The following is a 23,588-nucleotide window of genomic DNA, read 5'->3' on the forward strand; positions in this document are numbered from 1 at the left end:
AGCAGTGTGAGCAGTCTCTTTTTTAACTCAGGGTCCCTGGTATATTCAATATTAGATCAGAAAGACAGGGTGGAAAGCAGAGTGAGTGGCCTCTTCTTACCTCAGCATTGTTGGTATCTCCAATATTACATCAGACAGACATTGTGGACAACCTTTCCTTACCTCAGCACCCTTGGTTACTCCAGTATTAGTTTAGAAATACAAGGTGGACAGCAGTGTGAGCAACCTCTTCTTACCTCACCACTCCTGATATCTCCAGCATTAGATCAGATAGACATGGTGGACAGCAATATGAGCAGCTGATTCTTATCTTAGCACCCCTGGTATATCCAGCATTAGATCAGATAGACCTGGTTGACAGCAATGTGAGTATCCTCTTCTTTACCTCATCACTCCTGATATCTCCAGCATTATATCAGATAGATATAGTGGACAGCAATGTGAGCATCCTCTTCTTACCTTAGCACTCTTGGTTTCTCCAATATTTACCTCATCACTCCTGATATCTCCTGTATTAGATCAGATAGACATAGTGGTCAGCAGTGTGAGCAGCCTCTTTTTACCCCATCACTACTGATATCTCCAGTATTAAATTAGATAGACATGGTGGACAGCAATGTGAGCATCCTCTTCTTACCTTAGCACTCTTGGTTTCTCCAATATTTACCTCATCACTCCTGGTATCTCCAGTATTAGATCAGATAGACATAGTGGGCAGCAGTGTGAGCAGCCTCTTTTTACCCCATCACTACTGATATCTCCAGTATTACATTAGATAGACATGGTGGACAGCAATGTGAGCATCTTCTTCCTACCTTAGCACTCTTGGTTTCTCCAATATTTACCTCATCACTCCTGGTATCTCCAGTATTAGATCAAATAGACATAGTGGGCAGCAGTGTGAGCAGCCTCTTTTTACCCCATCACTCCTGATATCTCCAGTATTACATTAGATAGACATGGTGGACAGCAATGTGAGCATCCTCTTCTTACCTTAGCGCTCTTGGTTTCTCCAATATTTACCTCATCACTCCTGGTATCTTCAGTATTAGATCAAATAGACATAGTGGGCAGCAGTGTGAGCAGCCTCTTTTTACCCCATCACTACTGATATCTCCAGTATTAGATTAGATAGACATGGTGGACAGCAATGTGAGCATCCTCTTCTTACCTTAGCACTCTTGGTTTCTTCAATATTTACCTCACCACTCCTGGTATCTCCAGTATTAAATTAGATAGACATGGTGGACAGCAATGTGAGCATCCTCTTCTTACCTTAGCACTCTTGGTTTCTCCAATATTTACCTCATCACTCATGATATCTCCAGCATTAGATCAGATAGACATAGTGGGCAGCAGTGTGAACAGCTGATTGTTATCTTAGCACCCCTGGTATATCCAGCATTAGATCAGATAGACCTGGTTGACAGCAATGTGAGCATCCTCTTCTTACCTTAGCACTCTTGGTTTCTACAATATTTACCTCATCATTCCTGGTATCTCCTGTATTAGATCAGATAGACATAGTGGGCAGCAGTGTGAGCAGCCTCTTTTTACCTCATCACTACTGATATCTCCAGTATTATATTAGATAGACATGGTGGACAGCAATGTGAGCAACTGATTCTGATCTCAGCACCCCTGGTATCTCCAGCATTAGATCAGGTAGACCTGGTTGACAGAAGTGTGAGCAGCCTCTTCTTACCTTATCACCCTTTTTTATCATATCTCTAGTATTACATCAGAATATACAATGTGACCACATCTTCCTACACATAAAGGAGGGAGGCTGGAGCTTTCTTCTGCACATGCTCACAGGCAATTGTTCTATTAATGTTCTCAGAAAGGTTTCTGCAGGTGTAACAATGCCACACAACTATTTCAATTCTCTAGTGATTACCTCCCTTGACAAAACAATTGTGAATTGCTAATTGAAGAGGTTTAGGAATTTATTTATAACATTTGCTCGAATTATTTTTTTCTTTTTCTGGAGAACCCTTTTAAAGCACTTCAATTTCTCACTATACAACATTATTGTGGCGTGCTAGCAAAAAAATCTTAATAGACTGCAATGCACATAATAACCATTGGATGACCTCTTACTGTATAGATACATGTAGCATGACCATTTCCTGACAATATATAGCTAAAATATACTTTTTTCAATTCTGGACATTTCATGCCACTCATTTTAGGTTATGTTAAGCCAAAGAATGGTTGGAAGAACATTTCCGTATCTCACAATTATGACTACCTTAACAGACAAGATGTCTAGAGAAATACCTATTCTTTGGATAACTGCTTTATTAGCCAAGTTTCCCCATCTGAGAACCTCTGAGAACCACTTTTTTACAGGATGCACCATTATGTCCACTTCAGGCCTTTTAATCTTTTAAATAGACTTTGACAATTATGTAGTTTCCACCCACAGTCATGAGAGAGACCACAGAATGCATAAAATGGCTTCGTCCGTAATATACGAGTGATAATTCCTGTCGGAAAATCCTACAATAAAACTATACATGTTATAAGGCTGTACCCAGTATGAGTACAGAACTGTAATTTCAGTTCCTATGTAATTCATATAATCACATTTTTCCCACCAAAAAGGACATTTATCTCAAATTGTTCCTTCAAAGATGGATTGACTCTTAAGTTAATAATGAAAGGTGTTGGCCTAGAAAACCATTTGAGAAGATATTGTTGTGATCTTGTCATTACCATTGAGATAAACTATTAACCCCTTTTCCTCCTGATTGCATGATAGCGCTCTTGAGCAGGTGATGCAGCTACATCAAGCTCAACTCAAGAAACTGTTTGCTGACCACGTTCACGTCCCAAGCCCTGGAGCTAAAAGCACTTTACACCATAAAATAAAAGCACTGTCTTTTTTTCTAAAAGGTTACGTCTGGAGGCCACGCAGCTCATACTTCATACAGAAAACTACTGAAAGAGCTATGAAATCCTCCATGATTTACACTCTCTCGGTGCATTAGGATATAGATCTAGTAGACTCTTCACCAGTGAGTCTCTAACTGTGCCAATCTATGAGCATTCTTTTAGAGAACTGTTCGAAAACTTGCCACTAGAAGATAAAGCTTTACATGAAGGCTTGAAGAATGAGGCTGGTACATAATACAGGAAGAAAGAGACTACAAGACAACACGAGCATTGGGCTTCAGACAGATAACGCCTTCATGCCACCTCAGGACCAACGAATAAAGCCTCATCCACAGTGATTATGAGACAGATAGAAAATCCCTGCAGGCATTTCACTGCAAAACACAATAAAACTGACTCATAAGAAAATATTTTAACATTCCCTTTATTTATTGCAGACCGAAGAGGAGAAAGAAAACATGCATAATATAAGACTTGTGGAAACAAAACATTGCAATGAAAATTCCCAAGGAAAGTTGTGAAAATAATGACAAATTTCAAGAGAACCAGAAAATGCCCTAATGATTAAAGTTCTTACAAATAGCAAACACAGATCTTACGGGGAATCTAATTTGAAATAGATGCTTAATTATTATCATTTTTTTAACTGATTGTGTGGATTGTTAGCTCTTGGACATAATACACTGGTGATGTATTGCTGACCATGAAGTCCCTCTGTGGGCAGAGTAGTCTAATGAGTGAACTCGAACTGTGGTCGGGAAGTCACCTTTTCGGTCTAACAGCGGCATAATAATAAATAAATCTACTGTAACTAAGTGCTCTAGAATTTATTGTGAATTTTCTTTAAGGAAATCAATATAACAATGCAATGTATTGATTGAAAATAACCACTGAAGGGTTCTCCATAACCTCCCTTTGCATTTTTAAACTTATATAATGAATTGTTTTCCATTCTAGTGTGGACCGATCATTAGAACAATGCATACATTTCCTTTCAGTACCATCTATCAATATATTACTGCATCATACCAGATCCCGTATGCATATATTAGTTGGCTAAATGCTTTTTAACGTTCACTTTTTTCTATGGATGTTTTTCTTGTGAATCCAGACGGCTAGTCGTAGTATGTTTGCGGAATGTTCTATTGGTAATGGCAATCTGAATCACATTTTGAAATCGATTGTTTTCAGATATTAAATCGCAAGAACAATTGTGCTGTTATGTGTTGTACTTCTAATACAAGTTATATCCAAAGTCAATGCAGGGGTTAGATTTATAGGCAGAGGGGGAAAGTGTAAAATGTCTATTTATCTTTCTATTTCTGCTTTCTTTCCCTCCTTCTTTCTTTCTTTCTTTCTTACTTTCTTTCTTTCTTTCTTTCTTTCTTTATTTCTTCCTTTTCTTATACCTACAGAAGAAGCAAACCTTGCCATGCCTTTTAACAAATTACACTTTTAATATTGCTGTCTATCTATCTATCTATCTATCTATCTATCTATCTATCTATCTATCTATCTATCTATCTATCTATCTATCTATCTATCTATCTATCTCTATTCCATTATCTGTCTTTCTTAGTTTTTTATGCTCTATTTATTTGCCTCAAACTTTACCATGCCTGTTAACATGTTATACCCATGCAAAATGTGAAGGTAGCAGTTCTTTCTATCTATCTTTCTATCTATTATCTATCTATCATCTATCTTTCTATTCATTGCATCTTTTTTATCACTTTATTCATTATCTCTTTCTTTGTGTCATTTATCTACAGAAACAACCAACGTTAACATGTCAGTTAACATACGGAATTATGTCACTAAAAATCTGAAAATATCAAGCTAACATTATCTTTCTATCTATCTATATATCTATCTATTCATTAATATCTTTTTATCTATCTACAGTATCTATCTATCTATCTATCAATCAATCAATCAATCTATAGATCTACATTACATATCTATCTATATTATCCATTTATATATTTATCTATAATAATCTTTATTTTTATATAATGCTAACATATTCCGCAGCACTTTACAGGTTGCACACATTATCATCACTGTCCCCATTGGGGCTCACAATCTAAATTCCCTATCAGTATGTCTTTAGAATGTGGGAGGAAACCGGAGAACCTGGAGGAAACCCACGCAAACACGGGGAGAACATACAAACTCTTTGCAGATGTTGTCCTTGGTGGGATTTGAACCCAGGACTCCAGCGCTGCAAGGTTGCGCCACCACCACTCAACCACTGCGCCACCGTGCTGCCCATATCTATCTATCTATCTATCTATCTATCTATCTATCTATCTATCTATCTATCTATCTATCTATCTATCTATCTATCTATCTACGCAAATGCAAATGTGATAATAAACTTTTAAACATTCTTGGACCAAGGCCTTTTCCATGTCCATTTCTGGTCTGGGATGAGTCTGCAGACATAATCTAAGCCACCCCCCAAGACTATGGATATGTTGCTTTAATATAACGTGGAGGTCCACACTCCTAAATAACATTATCTGGTTTCTGCATATCTCTTCCTATTGCGTACCATGCTGAAATATCAAGCACTTAACACGGTGACTTAACCCATTCAGCGTTCCCAAATGTTGACAGATCATCAGGTAAACTTAACAAGCCGTATATAATACGTATCAGAGAGACATTTGACATGTGAGCAGTGTAATACATCAGGCCATACCTCCCCGTCTGCTCCTCCCCCGAATGTAAACACCGCTCCTCCAATGCATGCACTAATGCAAGCGACAGTAAATAACGTGCAGCCAGGCATGATGCATTCCGCATTCCTCGCCACATGCATTTTGTTGATTATACACACCTTGATCAAAATTTTGGCGGCCGAAGTCGACGGGAAAAGCTGAATGACATAGCTGAGGGTCACAAACATTCTAATGCGGCATCTTATCATTTCCCTAAAATAAAACCCCTAATATGAGAAGTTGCGGATGTTGACGCAGAAGAATTTCCTTGCTGAATTCAGCGCTGCAGAAGAAATTTAGACAATTCATTCACTGAAGAACCATCTCGATCTCACCCTTTGGATCTGCTAATTTGTGACTTGAAGGATTTCTTAACCTGGCTGAGAAATTTCGGTGCTGGCAAGTAGTTCATTGTTTGAGAATAAACTTGAGATCCTAGGGGGTGCTACTGCCGAAACGACATCGCCTCTAATAGACAGGGAGATCTGCCAGCAGCAACTTGTGTGTAGGATTCAGGCAGGGTCTTATTTCCAACAGCTTTTCTGCACATTCCTTAATAAGCTTCTTCAAAGCCGTCTGTGCCCCCCAGACAAAGTGCTGTCAGCAGAAACACAACTCTGCTTTATTTTACATTATTTTTCTTTATCCTGGTTCTCTGTCCTATACTATTCACTGGCGCAGCTCGTGTTACTGCAGAACAAGGCAAACACTTTAATACCAGTCTATACAATCTGTTCCCTATGTGATGCTGTGATATCATTAGTGCTATAGGGGTGTTATATCCCATTTCCATCATTTGCTACCTGTTCCTTAAAGGGGCACCCTCCATCAAACATTTATTTATTAACCATTTGCTAAATATCGCTCTTTGTATCTGCTCCTCTCATCTGGCCTGTGTGACAGTGCTGTTCCTCTGCCCTGTGCGCCCTTATCAGTGCCGCCTATACACAGCTGTGGGAGAATGCTATATCTCTGTGCTGGACAAGCTGTATCTATTGATAAGTCGCCTGTTAGTGGTTTTCCCTGGACAAGGAAGCAGAATGTCTCAGCCCTTGTTCCTCTTTTCTTTTTTTTTTTTAACCACTTCTGTTTGTTTGACCAATCAATGCTTTTACCAGTCACCTTAAACCAGTTGAACTCTGCCCTCCTTCCTTGTGGCCTTCCAGCTATAGAATCTAATGTCCTCTCTGCTTCATTGTCTGCACATACCTATCTCTCCCTCCTTGTCAACTCCTCCTTCCCTGGCTTAACCCATTACGCACTGCTCTTTACAACTCACGCTGACCACTGCATACTTGACCTATTTAAATTACCATCTCTCCCTGTGTTCAATAGGTTTGTATATACCTAGCGCACCTATTTCTATTTAGACTATATACATATATATATATATACATATACATACATAATTTTATATATATTTATATACTTACATATATATATATTTTTTACATGATTTCCGCACTCTGCATGGGTAATGAATTCCCATCCCTCACGCCTCTCCTAACACAGTAGTTTTTCTCTAATCCAACTTTTTAACCCCTCCCTCCTGCCTAACTTATATATAACAGTCCCCTACACATCTGTAAAACTTTAGCGTTCTTGCTTCCGTAGATTGCACCCGGTTACGGTCTACCCTTCCCGCGCTTCCTGGACCTCAGCGCCCTTTAATAAGCCAGCATCATCTCCTATGTCACCTACTTCTCTGCAGATTGCCTGTGAGCATTGGTTTTGGGCTCTGTGTCTATAGTGTGTTTAAGTGACAGAGGCTGTGCTCTCCTTTCTCTGTGCTATCTCCTCAGTAGGATCAGATTCCAGCTCAACACTGTGCTTCTATATTTTTTTTTTTCCTTTCAATAAGCAGCAGCTTGTGTCTAGCCCCTTCTCTCCTCACCCTCCCCCTTGTACTGAGAGTGCCCTCATTCCCACCCCCTCTCCTTCTGATCACTGTCCATTGGCTTGCCCGGGTCTGGTTTTCCTGTCCAGCCCCTTATGAATGTCCATTGGTCTTGCCTTACCTCCTCCTCTTCTCTCCCCCTGGCCCTGCCCATGTTTTGTATGTCTCTGTCCATCCAGCTCCTGACGTTCAAGTTTGCAGGGACGTCACGTCCGCACTTGAACTTGCAGCTCAGGGGGGCTTTTGCCATTTTTTTCATTTCTCTCCTTCTCTATCTCTCTCTCTTCTTTTTTTTTTCACCCCCCTCCAAAAAGAAAAAAAAAGGCATGACGGCTGTCCCACAATTCATCTTCCCTGCACCATCTTTGTATTATTTCTAATTTATTTTGGATGTCAAAGGCATTTGATGAAGATATTTTCTCTGGAGTCTCCTTCTTTCTAACCCTGCTCTCCCGATGTGAACCGAGCTCTCACAAGCCACCCACCAACCAACATGTCTCGCCGCAAGCAAGGCAAGCCCCAGCACTTAAGCAAACGGGAATACTCACGTAAGTACCTTGCTTAATCCCATGCTTTACCTGCACACAGACGTTGCTTCGCGAATGGGGTGGGTGGGAAGTAATTTCATCTGTATACCAAGCCCTTTCACTTTCTTTTAGTTTTCTCCGGTCGTCGAAATGAAATACTTTTCTCCTCTGTTGAGAAAGAACAGGGATTACGGTGATAAGGAAGCATCTGAACCTTTCACACTGGACGCTGGAATCATAGAATCATAGAATGTTAGAGTTGGAAAGATCCTCAAGGTAGAATCATAGAATGATAGAGTTGGAAGGGACCTCAAGGTGTAGAATCATAGAATGTTAGAGTTGGAAGGGACCTCAAGGGTCATTGTGTCCAACCCTCTGCTCAATGCAGGATTCACTAAACCATCTCTCTTGACCGAGATCATGGAACTCAACAAACAACGCCAAGTGGATAGTCTTGTAGAACCAAGACCACCGTATAGGGTTCAGGGTTCGCGAGCTTGTAAGCTGCAACCTTAAAGGTGTAAGGTTCTGCAGGAGATCATTGCTTTGTGGACTGCCTGAGCTGTGTGAGCTGAGGGTCGCTGCATGCTGCCAGGGCTGCTGCTGTCCTGCTGTAAGAGCTGCTCCGTGAAGCCCAGCGAGAGCGAGCACACAGTGAGAGAGCCGGCCAGAGGGACCGCTTGTGTTTAGATGCCAGTGCTCTTTCAAAGAATCCTCTTCCAAAAAAAAAAACAACTCTTCTTTGAAAACTTTGCCTCGACGGCAGCAGGCAGACAAAATCCCCCTTTCCTTTCTCTCTCTGTCTCTCTCGCGCTCTCTCTCTCTCTCTTTTACTATTTTTTGGAAGATTTTCAAAAAAAAAAAAAGTGGAAGTGGATTTTGATTGGGAAAAATCTCGTGTCTGAATGTTTACAAGCACCGCGTGTGCAGAATCTCCTGCCAACAACTGAGACAGGAAAAGCAAAATAATCTTCAGAAAAAAAAAAAAGTAAGCAGACAAAAAAAAAAAAAGATCTGAAGAGGCAGATCCTCTGTGGAAGGAATCACATTGACAGCCGTGTTGTAACCTATACAAGATACAAAAAATAAATAAATACAGGTTGGGGGGCATTTTGTATGGGATTGTTGTTTTTTTTGTGGTAATTCTCGGTGAGCTTGGGAACAATGAGTGAATGGTGTGCAGCTTGTTGTGAACATGCATTGTACGATTAGCATGCGTCAGATCTGTGTCAGCCCATCTACATGTATGTATTCTTAATGGCGTCCGCTGTGTTATTATAACGTCCTCTTACGCCTCGTGGCAGCTCATCTGTATTTCTCGATCTTACCTATTACCTATCCATAGGCTTCATATAGTAACCAGTCATGTTTCACTAATCCCCAACTTTAATCAATCCCTTACCAGTTTCCCATATATTGATTAGTGTATGATAGGCACTAGTTGTATTGGGATTAAGTTCCGCCACGTTTCCTTGATATATTTTACTCTGTGTATATAGTATTCTCATTTACAGAGGGAATGTGATGGAGATTAGCAAAGTTACAATGTATCAAATTACCACGTATGACCCAATAGTATTCTATTTCCCATGGGACTTGCCAGTGGGTCTATCTCCATTGTATCTCGTCTGATATCATAGCTATAAACTTCCATCGTTGGCTTATCATTGATCGTTGTCTGTTATTTTGACTCTTGTTGTCTGCATTAATGGTTATTTCTGGTATTTCTGCCCCCCCCCCATTCCTTCCTCTCCCTCCTTTGCCAAGGGAGCTCCGGGGGACTTGATCGACAACATGAGGTTTTACTTAAGACATATTGTGTGATACCGGACCTGACCGCTAGGGAGCAGAGAAAGATCAGGAAACGCGCCCAAACTTGAACCTGACCGGTTCAACATATATTCCTACATTTTCATAATTTGTTTTTCTTCATGGTGGGGGTGAATAGGAAGCACATTTTATTCTCCTTCTCATTTCTTTGTCCATATCTACAATTTATGGTGCTTTATTTAAATGAGGCGATGCAGGCATTGGATTAAACTACCTTGAAAAACGGTGTCCTCAGCTGCTTTCACATTCGCAGACATCACTATTCATGCTGCTGAAGCACATATATACATATATTAATCTAGAGTGGACACCTTTCTTTCTTTTTTTTTATGAAAGATTTTGCATAATTTCACATACGAGCGAGAAGTCAAATAGAACCCGTCTTGGCAAAACAGTTATCCCGTTTACGATAAAATAAATTTTTGGTAAAAAAAAAAAGATATAGATTTATCATAATTTTTTTATTATTATTATTCGTAAATATTCCATAATATTTTTTGGGTGTTCATAGACAAGTTGAAGTTTGCTAAGTTATGGCATGTCGAGTCCGGCCTATTATTACTATTATTATTTTTTTAAGTGTACATTGTTCTGTTCTTTATTAACTAAGATGAAGGGAGGCAAGAAGTCTTGTGTAAGAGGGGGAGGGGAGGGAAACAGGTTTTTCCTAAAACAGAGAGGTTCCTTGTTGACTGTCTGACATGTTTGCCTTTCATCCACGTGTTTGGACAGAGAGAGGAAGAGGGAGGGATAGAGTCCTCTGTTCAAGCTCCCATTGTGCCTTTATTATTTGCAAAGTTCACATCAAAAATGTTGGTCGTCCGGCCCGATATCTTTATTATTTTTGCTAAATCCTGGACTAGATCAAACTTGGTGTAAGATTAATATTGTGCTCATTTACTCAATGCCTGTAAAACACAAGAACGTCTGTCCAAATTGAAAAGAAAGTCCGAAGTCAGGAAACACTTTGAAAAAGTCTTATGTATAAATCCAAAAAAGTTGTCAAATTCCCAAATTTTTATTTGTTCCTTCAAATACCTGTTTTAATATAAAAAATCATAATAATAATAATCTTTATTTTTATATAGCGCTAACATATTTCGCAGCACTTTACAGTTTTGCACACATTATCATCACTGTCCCCGATGGGGCTCACACTCTAAATTCCCTATGAGTATGGTCTTTGGAATGTGGGAGGAAACCGGAGAACCTGGAGGAAACCCACGCAAACACGGGGAGAACATACAAACTCCTTGCAGATGTTGTCCAAGGTGGGATTAGAACCCAGGACTCCAGCGCTGCAAGGCTGCAGTTCTAACCACTACGCCACCGTATAATAAATGTATAATAACTTAAAAGCATTTAAAAAAGACAAACTTTGTATATAAATGGTACAAAATGTACACGACTGAACTGTTACACCGGATTTACTAGTAATGCCGAAAAATGGAATTATTATTTCCCCCGTGCTATATCTTTATATCAGGAGCCCACTATACGCACGCAGAATGTACTTATTTATCAGGATGTATTCCCAGCTAATTAGAAATAATTTACGTGGAGAGCGTCGGAAATGTTAAGGTTTTGGATTTTATATCTGTACATCTGATCATCTTGTTATTTTCAAGAACTTTGCCTCCTATAAAATTAATTAGGTGAAATGTGGAGGGGTAATCAGCTACCTCTGAATAAGCACTTCATTTCCTGGTTTTGATTGTAAATCAGGCTGGTGACTGCACTCAGTAGACTTTGCCTATTTTGTGCAAATATCTTTTAACTATGTCTGAGCCGGCACCTTTCATAGTGTAAAGATCTAGGGTGATTATTTTCGTCAAGTCTTGAATCTCGAATGCAAAAAAAAGAAATATATTAGTTTCCCGGTTAGTAGATTATTCTTTGCTCCTGATAATATATACTTCTTGTATTTGGTAAAATGACTCTGAAAAAGTAATGCCATCTTGACCCCATAATAGTGGGGCTTGCATCATAAAGTCGTAGAGGCACTTACGGTACTTCTCGAAAAGTCAGACTTTGTCCTACTTGATGCTCAGGTGCAGTAAGGTATTACTCTTATATTATTTTATACAGCTCAACTGGGAGCTACTCCAGATCTCTCCCTCTTCAATATTCGCTCTACGTGGGGTTGAAATAAATTTAACCTGAGTTCAGTAGATTTTTGCACTTTACCAGGATCTATTCCAATAGTTCTACGACCAAATTAAAATCTATTTTTTGATTCTCTGTGGCTTTAAGTTCATTAAAATGTGAAATTGGCAGCCTGCTTAAGAAGGTCAGACTGATTAACTATTTGATAGTTGCATTGGGCACCATGATATTTTCCAAAATGGGTTTTCTTTGTGCTCTAATTGACATTGTAGTGTCACTATTGCCTTTGTGTGACGAATCAAAGAACGTGGTTCTCTGTTTTTTTCCTTTTTTATTCAGCTTGACGGAACGTCTTATTCTAGTTAAAATGCTTTCTAGGAACAATACGATTCTGATGCCACATATATGTTTTATTAGAAGCTTAATTTTGCTATTCTAAAAAAAATGACTTGCATCTCCACGTAGACAATCTGTCAAATTTGACAGCCGGCAGAATAGGTGTTTCAGGTCTATGAAATAGACTTCTATAAGTGGTTATGAAACGTGGCATTCACTTGACCACACTGACTTCTACATGATAGTGCGACGTGAATGTAAACATGTAAGGGGTAGATCGTGCGAACCTTCTCATATATCAAAAAATAATAAAATGCTTTTTTGTACAATTGACACTTCTAAAGTATTTAGACTCAGTTATATATTCTTGTATATAGATGCAGTAATTCCTATGCTGCTTCTCAGCATCGTGGGGTTAAATAATTTTCCAAGCATCATCTACATATTCATTCAAAATGTCTTTGCTGTCTATAGTGACATACCACAGAAACCATGTTATCAAGGTCTCGGGAAAACCTCCTGCAGTTCTCCTTCATAATGGGTCTTCCGCGGTTCCTTTTTCGAAAATTTGGGGTTCTGAGATACATGGGTAGAGTATGTATGGGGTATAAACCTTGCCTATCTATTGCTTGTTTTTCCTCTCCCTTCTCAAGAGAGCTGATTTTTTCTTTGTTTTCTACACTGCAGCCGAACCTGTCGAAGCCATTTTAACAGACGATGAACCAGACAACAGCACATTGGGAACCGGAGAAGGGGACCATGACCTTCTTACCTGTGGCCAGTGTCAGATGAACTTCCCTTTGGGGGACATTCTTATTTTTATTGAGCACAAACGGAAACAATGCAATGGCAGTCTTTGCTTAGAAAAGGCTGTGGATAAGCCGCCCTCACCTACGCCAAGTGAGCTGAAGAAAGCGTCCAATCCTGTGGAAGTTGGCATCCAGGTCACGCCGGAGGATGACGACTGTTTGTCAACGTCATCTAGAGGGATTTGTCCTAAACAGGAAAATGTAACAGGTAAATTTAATGAGGGGAAGTTACTGAATACTTCCTTCACCCTGTCCTCCAGCCATCTCACCTTACCTATAGGGGTATAATTGACCTCGTACAAATTCTTTGTTAAGATCTCGAAAATCAATGAACACATATTTGATGGAAGCATGATACTATATACATGTTATTATTCCTCCAGGCGCAGATTGTGATTCTTATAAAACTCACTGAACAGTTAGGTGGTACTTGTTCAAGTCTCTACTAGAACACAAGGCCAGAATTGACCGAATAATTCTTAAATTGAAGAAGTCGTGCATTTTTGCCTATGCTTATCTTTACACTCAAATATATAAAATTAGGCTATTATGGTTTTTTTCTAAGTGTACAAAACACTTAATTGTTTAAAGCATCTGACGTTTACTGGTAGGGGTACAGAAAGGGTTAAAGCATGTTGCAGCTAGCCTTGGATCCATACTGGCTGTCAGCATGCAGACTGTAATTAAACACAGCCCCATGGCATAGTGACACCTCTGACCTTGACTTTAAGATGCCATTTTCGACTGGCCAGGCCAGAGTAGAGAGGGCAGTTGCTGAAGCGCACAGACATGCTTATTCGAAAAGTTTAAGGGCATGTTGGAAATTTCAAAAGGTTGGTTTGACAGGAAAGGCCGCTTTCTGCAGTCTGCCTCTTCAGCCAAATGATAAATGCCTCTCTGTGCTTTCCCCATACCTCTGATGTGGTTTTGACAGATGTATCTTTATTTTCTTTGTGGTTTGCACAACCACACTATGGAGGAGCCCTGCACTGATTTTATTCCTCTTATATCATCTATCTAGTCATTATAATAATAATAATAATAATAATAATCTTTATTTTTATATAGCGCTAACATATTCCGCAGCGCTTTACAATTTTTGCACACATTATCTCTATCTATCTATCTATCTAGTATTCATTATATCAATTATTTATCTATCCATATAAAAATAGATAAAGTGAAGCATCCTTCCGCCAAACATTAATGGGTGGAAGGCCTTCAAGATTGTCTCTAAATATGTCTTCAACTATCCAAAAAAGGGCTGCATGCCGAAATAAGAAAGCAAAAATACGGAACTTTGATTAGCCCATGCAGCTAACTAAACGCCTCAGTTTTGCTATATTATTTTGGAGCTCTTCCTTTTTTTGGATTGTTTTATCTATCTATCTATCTATCTATCTATCTATCTATCTATCTATCTATCTATCTATCTATAAATATATCTAGCTATTTATATGTATCCATCTAGCTAAATCTGGCTCTTTATTACTATCTGTCACTGCATCTACCTATCAATCTATTTATATATTTGCAACTGTATATCTATTTCTCTCTATTACTATCAATGTACAGTATCTATATCAGTCTGTCTATATATCTATCTAGCTATATCTATCTCTTTATTACTATGTGTCTCTATTTTTTCTCTGTATCTATCTATGTATTTATCTATATCTATCTATCTATCTATCCATCAATAAATATATCTATCTATTTATATGTATCTATCTAGCTATATCTGTCTCTCTCCCTATTACTGTCACTGTATCTATATCTATCAATCAATGTATTTATATCTATCTCTCTATCATTATCTGTCTCTATTTCTTTCACTGCAGCTATCTATTATCTATCTATCTCTCTATCTATCTAATATCTATCTATCTCTTCTATCTATCTATCTATCTATCTATCTATCTATCTATCTATCTATCTATCTATCTATCTCATATCTATCTCTCTATCTCATATCTATCGCTCTACCTATCTATCTATTATCTATCGCATATCTATCTATCTATCTATCTATCTATCTATCTATCTATCTATCTATCTCTCTATCTCATATCTATCTATTATCTATCTATCTATCTATCTATCTATTATCTATCTATCTATTGCATATCTATCTATCTATCCCATATCTATCTATCTATCGCATATCTATCTATCTATCTATCTATTATCTATCTATCTATTACATATCTATCTATCTATCGATCGATTGATCGATCTATCTATCTATCTATCTATCTATTGCATATCTATCTATCTATCTATTATCTATCGCATATCTATCTATTATCTATCTATCTATTATCTATCTATTATCTATCGCATATCTATCTATCTATCTATCTATTATCTATCGCATATCTATCTATTATCTATCTATCTATCTATCTATCTATCTATCTATCTATCTATCTATCTATCTATCTATCTATCCATCCTCTATCATGTATATTTAGCAGAGTTGATTGATTTGTCATTTACCATAATCTCACAATTTATCTAATGCTTTTTGCCGGTGACCCTATAGAGACATTTTAGCTACTACTTACTGTACTATAGGAAATACTAAATGACAAATGAAGCTCTGCTACATCTGTACCTGCAGGACCATGTGAACTTGTAGGAGGCTAATAGTACATTCACAGTTCTTGCGGCAGAAATGGTATTATAAACGTATAGAGTTGTAGTTCGGTGATTGCCTTTCCAAGTCCAGACAAACCTCATTCCTAAGAATAGGTCACAAGTGTATTACTCTTTATGAGATTCCCTCTCTTTTGTATCTGTTGTTTTAACCTTTTAGACACAGACAATGAAATGTGAATTGACTTGCAGCCCAGCACGGTGTGAGAACGAGGGCTGTGTGGTGTATTTAGTATAAGGTCAGCATGTGTGAAAATCAAAGAGTTACATCTTAATGTAGCTCTCGGGGTGCAGGATGGAGCTGGAGTACAGTAGGTTCTGGCACCTAGTTACAGGCCATGTCCTGCACGAGGGATCTGAACTCGCTATCTAGGTGGCAGAGTCATGGTTAAATGAAACTTTACATTGGGTTCTTCATGATTTAGGACAAGTATCATTTGTATGGTGGGCTTAGTCGTCTTTTTCTAAACTTATAGGACATGTTGCAGTAACATAGTAACATAGTTATTAAGGTTGAAGGAAGTCTTTAAGTCCATCTAGTTCAACCCATAGCCTAACCCAGTAGCATACTATCGGTCACAGTGCAGAAATGGTATTGCAAAAGTTTTCATATAATGGTAATAATTCTAAGTATGGTATGGATGTAATGTATCTATGCAAAGCATAGACAGATACCTAATCTTTTTCCGTGTCCTTTAAATTATATGCATAATGTTTACAGGATGAATACAGATATAATAATGAGCTTGTCTTGTATTTTTCATAGGACTGCAGGTAGATTATTTGGGTAACTAGTGATAAATCGTAGCTGAGAATGTTAGATCATGACAAAGAACAAACAATGCGGTTCCAAAAAGTTTTAATGACATTTTCACCTTTGTTACCTCTGTATCTACTGTAAGGCTCATGGAAAACGCATTTTGCTCGGTTTGGCCCACGCAGGGTTAATCTTATTTCTCCCGTCTGCGGGGCCTAGTGACCATTTCCAATTGCTGTCTTTCATATGAAGGAATAACAGCAGAATAGTATCTGGTGATTAATGAAGCCAGGATTGGTGGAAGGGATCTGTAGCCTTCAGAGATCCAAAGTCATTCTAAATGGCCAAATATGGAGTAAGGGCTGGAGTGATGTAACATCATATTTACATGTCGGAGAGCTCTGTTTAAAAGACAAAACACAGTATCTGTCAAGAAGGAATTAAAAGCAGACTGCTTGCCATTGTCCCAAATAGGTCACTCTATTGATAAACTCCATATGTTCATTTCGAGGCTACTGTAACTAAACAGTCTTTTGGGAGAACTCCTTTAAGGAACTGTGTGTTCACCTTAGCCCAGATAGCATCTTATAAATAAGGTTCCTCTATGCCTGTTACTTCCAGAATCTGAGCATCTCCAGGCTTTGATCCATTTATAGGTTTAATCCAGAGACTTGGGCTCATACATTCGCAAAGCAACTTCCTTCTGGGATTTTTACATCTTCAGATATCCTTTAACAAGCATTTTTGGAACATGTTGTAATTCATTAGATGATGTTCTGTGTAATCCTTATGCTCGGAGTGGAAACAGAAGTCAAATTGTACTATCAGATACAAAATTCAATCATTGCTGAACACATCCCTTCTACAGGAGGACATCTCCCAAGTAGAACATGCAGCATGTATTTAGGCTTTGTCCTACATTTTGTATAGAACTGCTACCAATAAGTAACATATATATATATATATATATGTAACGTTACAGATGAAAATAATATCCTAATTAGACATCCATAAGCCGCTGTTGAAGCATACATCAGCCATTTCATACTTTGCCTAAGACTGAGATTGTTTCTCAAAGGTCCAAGGCTTTGTCCAAAGTTACAAGTCAAATAATTTTACAACATGAGCACTTTGAGAATGAGAGGTGACCCCCTAGGTCAGTGTTCCCCAACTCCGGTCCTCAAGAGCCACCAACAGGTCGCGTTTTCAGGATTCCCTTAGTATTGCACAGGTGATTGAATGCTTGCCTGTCCAGGTGATGCAACTATCACCTGTGCAATACTAAGGAAATCCTGAAAACATGACCCGTTGGTGGCTCTTGAGGACCGAAGTTGGGGAACACTGCCCTAGATAATAAATTGGATCAGCATCATCATCATTATAATGGTCGGTCATAGTTCTACGTGAACCTATGAAGACCACCATCCTGGTTTTGGCGAGACATGAAGTCTTTTCCAAAGTATGAGACATCTTATAAACATATGCTCTATCTTTTTGTAACATTTTCTTGAAACTCATCCAAAGGATATAGTTGGATAATGTTCCATAGGTTCATGAGATTAGCATCATAAGAATACGTAAAATGTCAACTTTATAGTAGAGTTATCTATTACAATACTGGATGTAGTGATGGATCACTACCTGACGGTGCGGACTCTCTCTAGTAATCTTTGATTCTACCATCACAACAGGACACATTTTAGTCAAAGCAAAGAAAAAATACACATTTTACAGAAGTCGGATTTTTTGTGTCAGTTTTCGAAATTGCACAAAATAGCGCTTCCTCTTTTCTGGCACCCAGCCATAAATGCTTCATTTATCTCTGCAAAGGAAAAAGAACCCTCTGCATCTATGGTCTGAATTGATTTAATTAACATGTGGTCATTATGGAGGCCCCGCTGAGTTGTAAATATGACGTGGAAAGTCTATGGACTTTGATGTAGGAGAGATGCAATTGTATACACAGGAACTTGTACCATGAGGATCGCATTTATACACTGCACACAAGGCTTCTGTAGTCTGGCTTGTATTATTGGAATATTTTATGTATTGGGTAAATGATATCATCGTTGCTGGGCTGAAGCTATATGGAATATTTATCTGCATGTGGCTGTAAAGTAATTAGGATGCGCTGGCTTTCCGCTTGTATAAGGGATATATTGGGCTCTAATTGCTAAATTCGCTAATTAGGTGAAATGAATTCTAGCACAATACAAATTGAATCGGATACTTTGCGCGAATGAGTGAATGGAAGAAATGTCCATGTTTCATCACCTATAGGCTATATGGGAGAACTGCCTGCCGTCGTAGTGCCGTGTGCCTACAGTATCGATTAGCTTTCACGTTCATACAAGCTGTGAACTGTGTATTGTAGAGCCATAATGTTTTACTATGGGAGGGACTGTCACTACAGAGACGATGATCACACTTATAAGATGAAGACGGCATAATCAGGTAGACCGGTGCTAGAATGAAGATTTTCTATTCACCAGCAGTAAACAGAATTGATGTGCGTTGTTCGATCGATAATCTCTACGCTCAGCGACTACGCTTGCATCATGCCTTTATTATGTAAAAACTGTAATAATGGAGGTGCCCTTTGGAGATGCCGAAGTAGCTGATTACAGAAGCAATGGCTCCTTTCATATTGAATTAGACACCGTTTTGCCAGCAATGTAGTTGGCATTTGTATGCCGCGGTACCAGCTTTGTGCAATAAAAGACGCTTAGCATCAAGCTGGACATTGCCTGGCATCTTGCCATCCCCTTACTATGAGATCTAATCAGTAAGCATCTTTATTTGCTTTCTGCTGCTAGAGGTTGTGTGTGTGCCATGGGTTTGCTGGCAGTTATGTGATTAGATAACGGGGTCTGATCCCCTTTTATTCACACCCATGCATACACCTGATACACAGTTATGTTATTATTATCGTATTTTTCTACCTTGGCCGCAGAATTACTGGTAAATTTCAGCCCGATTTTCCCGTGAGATTGGCCTTGCTTCAATTTTTTTTAATACATTTTCGTAGTAAACAATCGTCTTTCTTGTGTATTCTGCATTTATGTAACTGATGCAGATGATTAGGTGTTTTTGCTATTTTCAGACATGCACAGATATTATCGGAGCTGGATTTGTCATTTAACTCTTTGGTACTATGTAGAGCGTTGGGAGATAAGATAAAGCTCTTCCTTGTGAATTCACTGATACATCGCAATATGTTAAATGGCCAACTCGGCTCAGAACGATAACCGAGCAACTTCAAGCCATCAAAGATGCCCATGTTTGCACTGGCATGGGCAGAAAAGTGTACGGTTACGACTTTGAAGAATGACTTTAGTCACCTAGATTGATGTGACTTTTCGTCAATGATCTCGCTTCCCATCTTGGCTAGACCCAATAAACATTGTGAGCGCAATTTGGAAAAGGTTTTTACTGTTCATCAAGGGATGGAGAATTATTGAATCTTTCCATTAGGCTTACTTGTCTTTTCCCAAGTGACTCTGAGCTGGACTTGAACGGGAAAAAAAGTTGCAGGTGTGTTAAGGTCAGGACGCCTTCCTGCGGCGTGGACTCTTGATTTGTGTATGAAATATTAGCTAGGTTATAGCACCTTCGAGAAACCTTTAGGTGCAAGTTTAGATCAGTGCATGCAAATTTCCTGGCAGACGCAGCGGCAGAATCTTAATGCTCACCTTCCTCTGTAATAGAGCTGTACACAGCTACAAGCTGAAATTATAATGTGCAGTCAGTCCAGGGAATTGTACAATGCTTAGCCTAGTGCGAGTGACAGCGCTGTTAAAATGCTCAATATGTCTTTTCTTGCTTCATCTGTGCCAGTCCGTGCTGTTACATTTTCTTTTTTTTCTAAAGCGCTTTTCTTAGGTTTTTGTTTTTAATGCGAAAATTAAGTTAACGGTTTCTAAAATGATCAACTGAGAGTGCAATATACTAGTAGCGCAGAACAGTGCAATAACCTACTGGTACAATGTTGGCATCGGTGTTCCTATTAACCCTTTTGGAATAATGGCTGCTCTTAACACTTCTACAATTTTTCACTAAACTCATCTTATGCCCACCCCTCCCTTCTCCGACACGGAAAGGTTGGTGTTTTCATTAGAAGCCTTCATTTCCTTTGTTTAATGGTGGGAAGGAGTTTTTTTTAGCAGTATGCCCATTTTGCAGGCACAACATCTTCGTTGGCAGATGGACCAAATTAACAGAGTGTACAAAGAAGAAAGAGGCATGCTTATAATAAAACACACTTGAACACATTCACCCTTTCCCAGTTTGCTTAGTTAAAAGAGCGTTGACAGTGTTTTTACAGTTTCTTATGCTCTTGTGAATCCACATTGGGCCATAATGGAAACCTGTTTGTGGTTAGGGTGCTCCAGGGTGTTAGGTGGACAAATGCTTGTCAATCACAGAGCTGCATATGGTGTTTTTGAACCAGACCTTGGACAGCATTTTAGACAATGCAGTTGAATATTTTAATAAGGACAAAGCCATATGCAGAGTTGCACTGGCTTAGTCTAGATTACAAAAAAAAACATCAGAGGCCATAACATCCTGAGCATGCATGGTGTCGAAAATAAAAAAAAAAATAGTCTTAAATAATGTAAAACACATAAGAGCAGAACATATCATTTACTTGAGCATTATTATTCCCTGCTAAGCATCTAGAAGGTTTTCCTGCAGTCCCATGTAAAAGTACAGATCATATATTGCAATGGCTTGTACTAAATAACCAACTGCTGTATCTGACCCAAAGAGTCTTTAACAAACTTAAAGATGAAGTTCTGCAACCCCGCGGTGCGGAATACAAGAGAATTTTATTGAGCTTCTGTGGCTGAGGTTGTAAAATGTGAAACAGCAGTTGGTGTTCTGCCTTGACTTTTGGCTCACCCTGAGCAAATTTCAGAATCTAGTTTTAACAACTCCCCCCACCCAAAAAAAAAAAAATTCCCCTGCCCAGATGTGTAGACAAGAAGAGGTGTGCTTGAAACTACCATGTCTCATCCTCTAACTCTGAGTTACCATAACTGTCGCGTCGGTGTAAGAACATACCCCCCTTTTTTGTCATATACCTGCATGTACCCTATGACTGCTGACAAGATACATGTTGATATTTCCCTGCTCCCATAAATCATGCTTCATTATTGATGTTTTATGGATACTGAACTAATATATTACAGAATTGCCGCTTTGGTCTGTCGTTTATTTCAGAGCCTTTTGTAGGCCACAAATGCCACTCTCTATAGAATGCGTGTATTGCTTTTTTTGACAATTGCATTTGTTACCTCTAGATAGAAACAACAGACCCCAGGCCATGCACTTAATAAAACTGACAGAAATTGGGTTATTTACCTCCAACGTTACTTTTATGCCGAAGGTAATTTTCCATTTTTAACATCGCACGCATTTTAGTAGAAATGTTACGCGTAGGTAGCAGAAAAACACATAAAAAAAACAACGTGTCGGTTATTAAAAACTGAAAAAAATGAATACATTTTCATTTGCATTTTTGAATATTTTTTTTTAAATGAATGAATAGATTAAAGAAAAAGAAATGATTCTGATAAAATATGGATTCTTAAAACCCGACTGATTAGAAAAGGAAAATCAGGGTCTTCAAAGAATGTGTTGTCTTGTGATGTTAGGGCTGTGTGACGAGTAGCAGTGGGGAAAGAAAAAAAAAGGCATTTCTTATTCTACATACAAGTGGATTGCTTAACAAGTCAGCGCAGGCACATACTTGTTTGTACAATAGAGATAAAAATTCCTGTATAAAAATAATTCACTTGCTGACAGCAGGCATTGTGCAGAGGCTGCCTCCTTTGTGCCGGCCGCGGGTCTGAGATCGAGGATCACGACTCCTGCTTTTTATGCAGAACAGTCTATCACGATCGCTTGCTGAATTCTGCCGAAAAGTTAATTGCTTAATTTTTAGAAATATTTCAACCTCCCTTTGTGACATTTTTCTTTCTTCGTCTCCCCTGGTAAGACTGCTTTAGTTTTCTGCAGACGTTGCAAACGGAAAACGTTTTTGGCAGGTTAAGAATTGTGGCCCCTTTTTTTTATGCATTTGCATTGCAAGCTATTGTCTGTCTGTAGTCTTTTGTCTTGGCTCTGATAGAGTCCATGTAAACTATGGCTGGGCTTGACTACCTTGTATAATAACTTTGCCACTGGGAGGGATTGTATGTAATGTAGACCTATGGCTGACAAAGATGTCTGGAGGAATTTTTTTTTTTTGTCGGTGCTTACTTGATTTCAAATAAAATTGGTCATTGAAAGCTCCTAATGGCGCGGCCGTCTGTGGAACGTCTCATCTTCCCCATGCTAATATGCTAAATTGGTTTAATTCGAGTGTAAATTGCTAAAAAATAGTGGTTGCACAAGGGAGAGATTTTCTCACTTTATTGAGGAAGTCGCGACAAGAATGCTTTGTACTTTCCTCGGCTGCAATTTGTTGTAAATTCACATTCTTCTTCTTATTCTCTGATATTACAAGATTTGGAGTATTTTCCCGATGGTGAAGAACTTTCCATCTCAACATACTAATTCTCCCTTGCCGGTAAATCACTAAGACAACATATGTGTTGAAAATATTCATCCGTCAATGGGTGTCAAGACTCTACAGATCTACTGCTCAATTTCTGCCTTTTGCTCCATAGTGATGTGTGCCCAGTGACAAACTCATCCCCTCTATATCAGTAGCAAAAATTAGACGCATAATGCCGTTTAGTCTGGATCACGTTGTTCTAACGATGAGTCTCATACGTGACTTCAGGGAATTCGGTATCAAACAAATCAAAAGTGAAGGAGACGCTGTGATGTGTAAGTGTAAAATTCTAATGCGAGGCCACTAATGAGTACAACTACCTGCCACTGAGCGTGATTAGAGAATCCTGCAGCTCACACTGTGGAGCAATGTCTCTGTACTCTTTTATCCAACCATAGTCGTTGAGCAAAGGAAAGAAGAGTCAAAAGGCTGTGATCCCATATTCAGGCCTTGTGGTATAGGTATACGCCTGGAAATAA

At 38.8% G+C, this 23,588-nt stretch overlaps 1 protein-coding gene across 5 annotated transcripts in view; it reads left to right on the forward strand.

The window, feature by feature from the left end:
- The first annotated feature begins 7,265 nt into the window (after positions 1–7,265).
- BCL11A (BCL11 transcription factor A) overlaps positions 7,266–23,588 on the forward strand; it is a 160,012-nt gene continuing 143,689 nt past the window's right edge. For 4 of the 5 annotated variants that reach the window (XM_069768903.1, XM_069768904.1, XM_069768907.1 and 1 more), the window contains exons 1-2: positions 7,266–8,072; positions 13,011–13,340. In XM_069768903.1, the coding sequence (XP_069625004.1) occupies positions 8,018–8,072; positions 13,011–13,340 (385 nt within the window). In that variant the 5' untranslated portion in view covers positions 7,266–8,017. Of the gene's footprint in view, positions 8,073–8,199; positions 8,328–13,010; positions 13,341–23,588 lie in introns of those variants that run through there. The other variant, XM_069768906.1, reaches the window with a different exon arrangement.

This window comes from Ranitomeya imitator, chromosome 5, assembly GCF_032444005.1.
Source record: "Ranitomeya imitator isolate aRanImi1 chromosome 5, aRanImi1.pri, whole genome shotgun sequence".
NCBI lineage: Eukaryota > Metazoa > Chordata > Amphibia > Anura > Dendrobatidae > Ranitomeya > Ranitomeya imitator.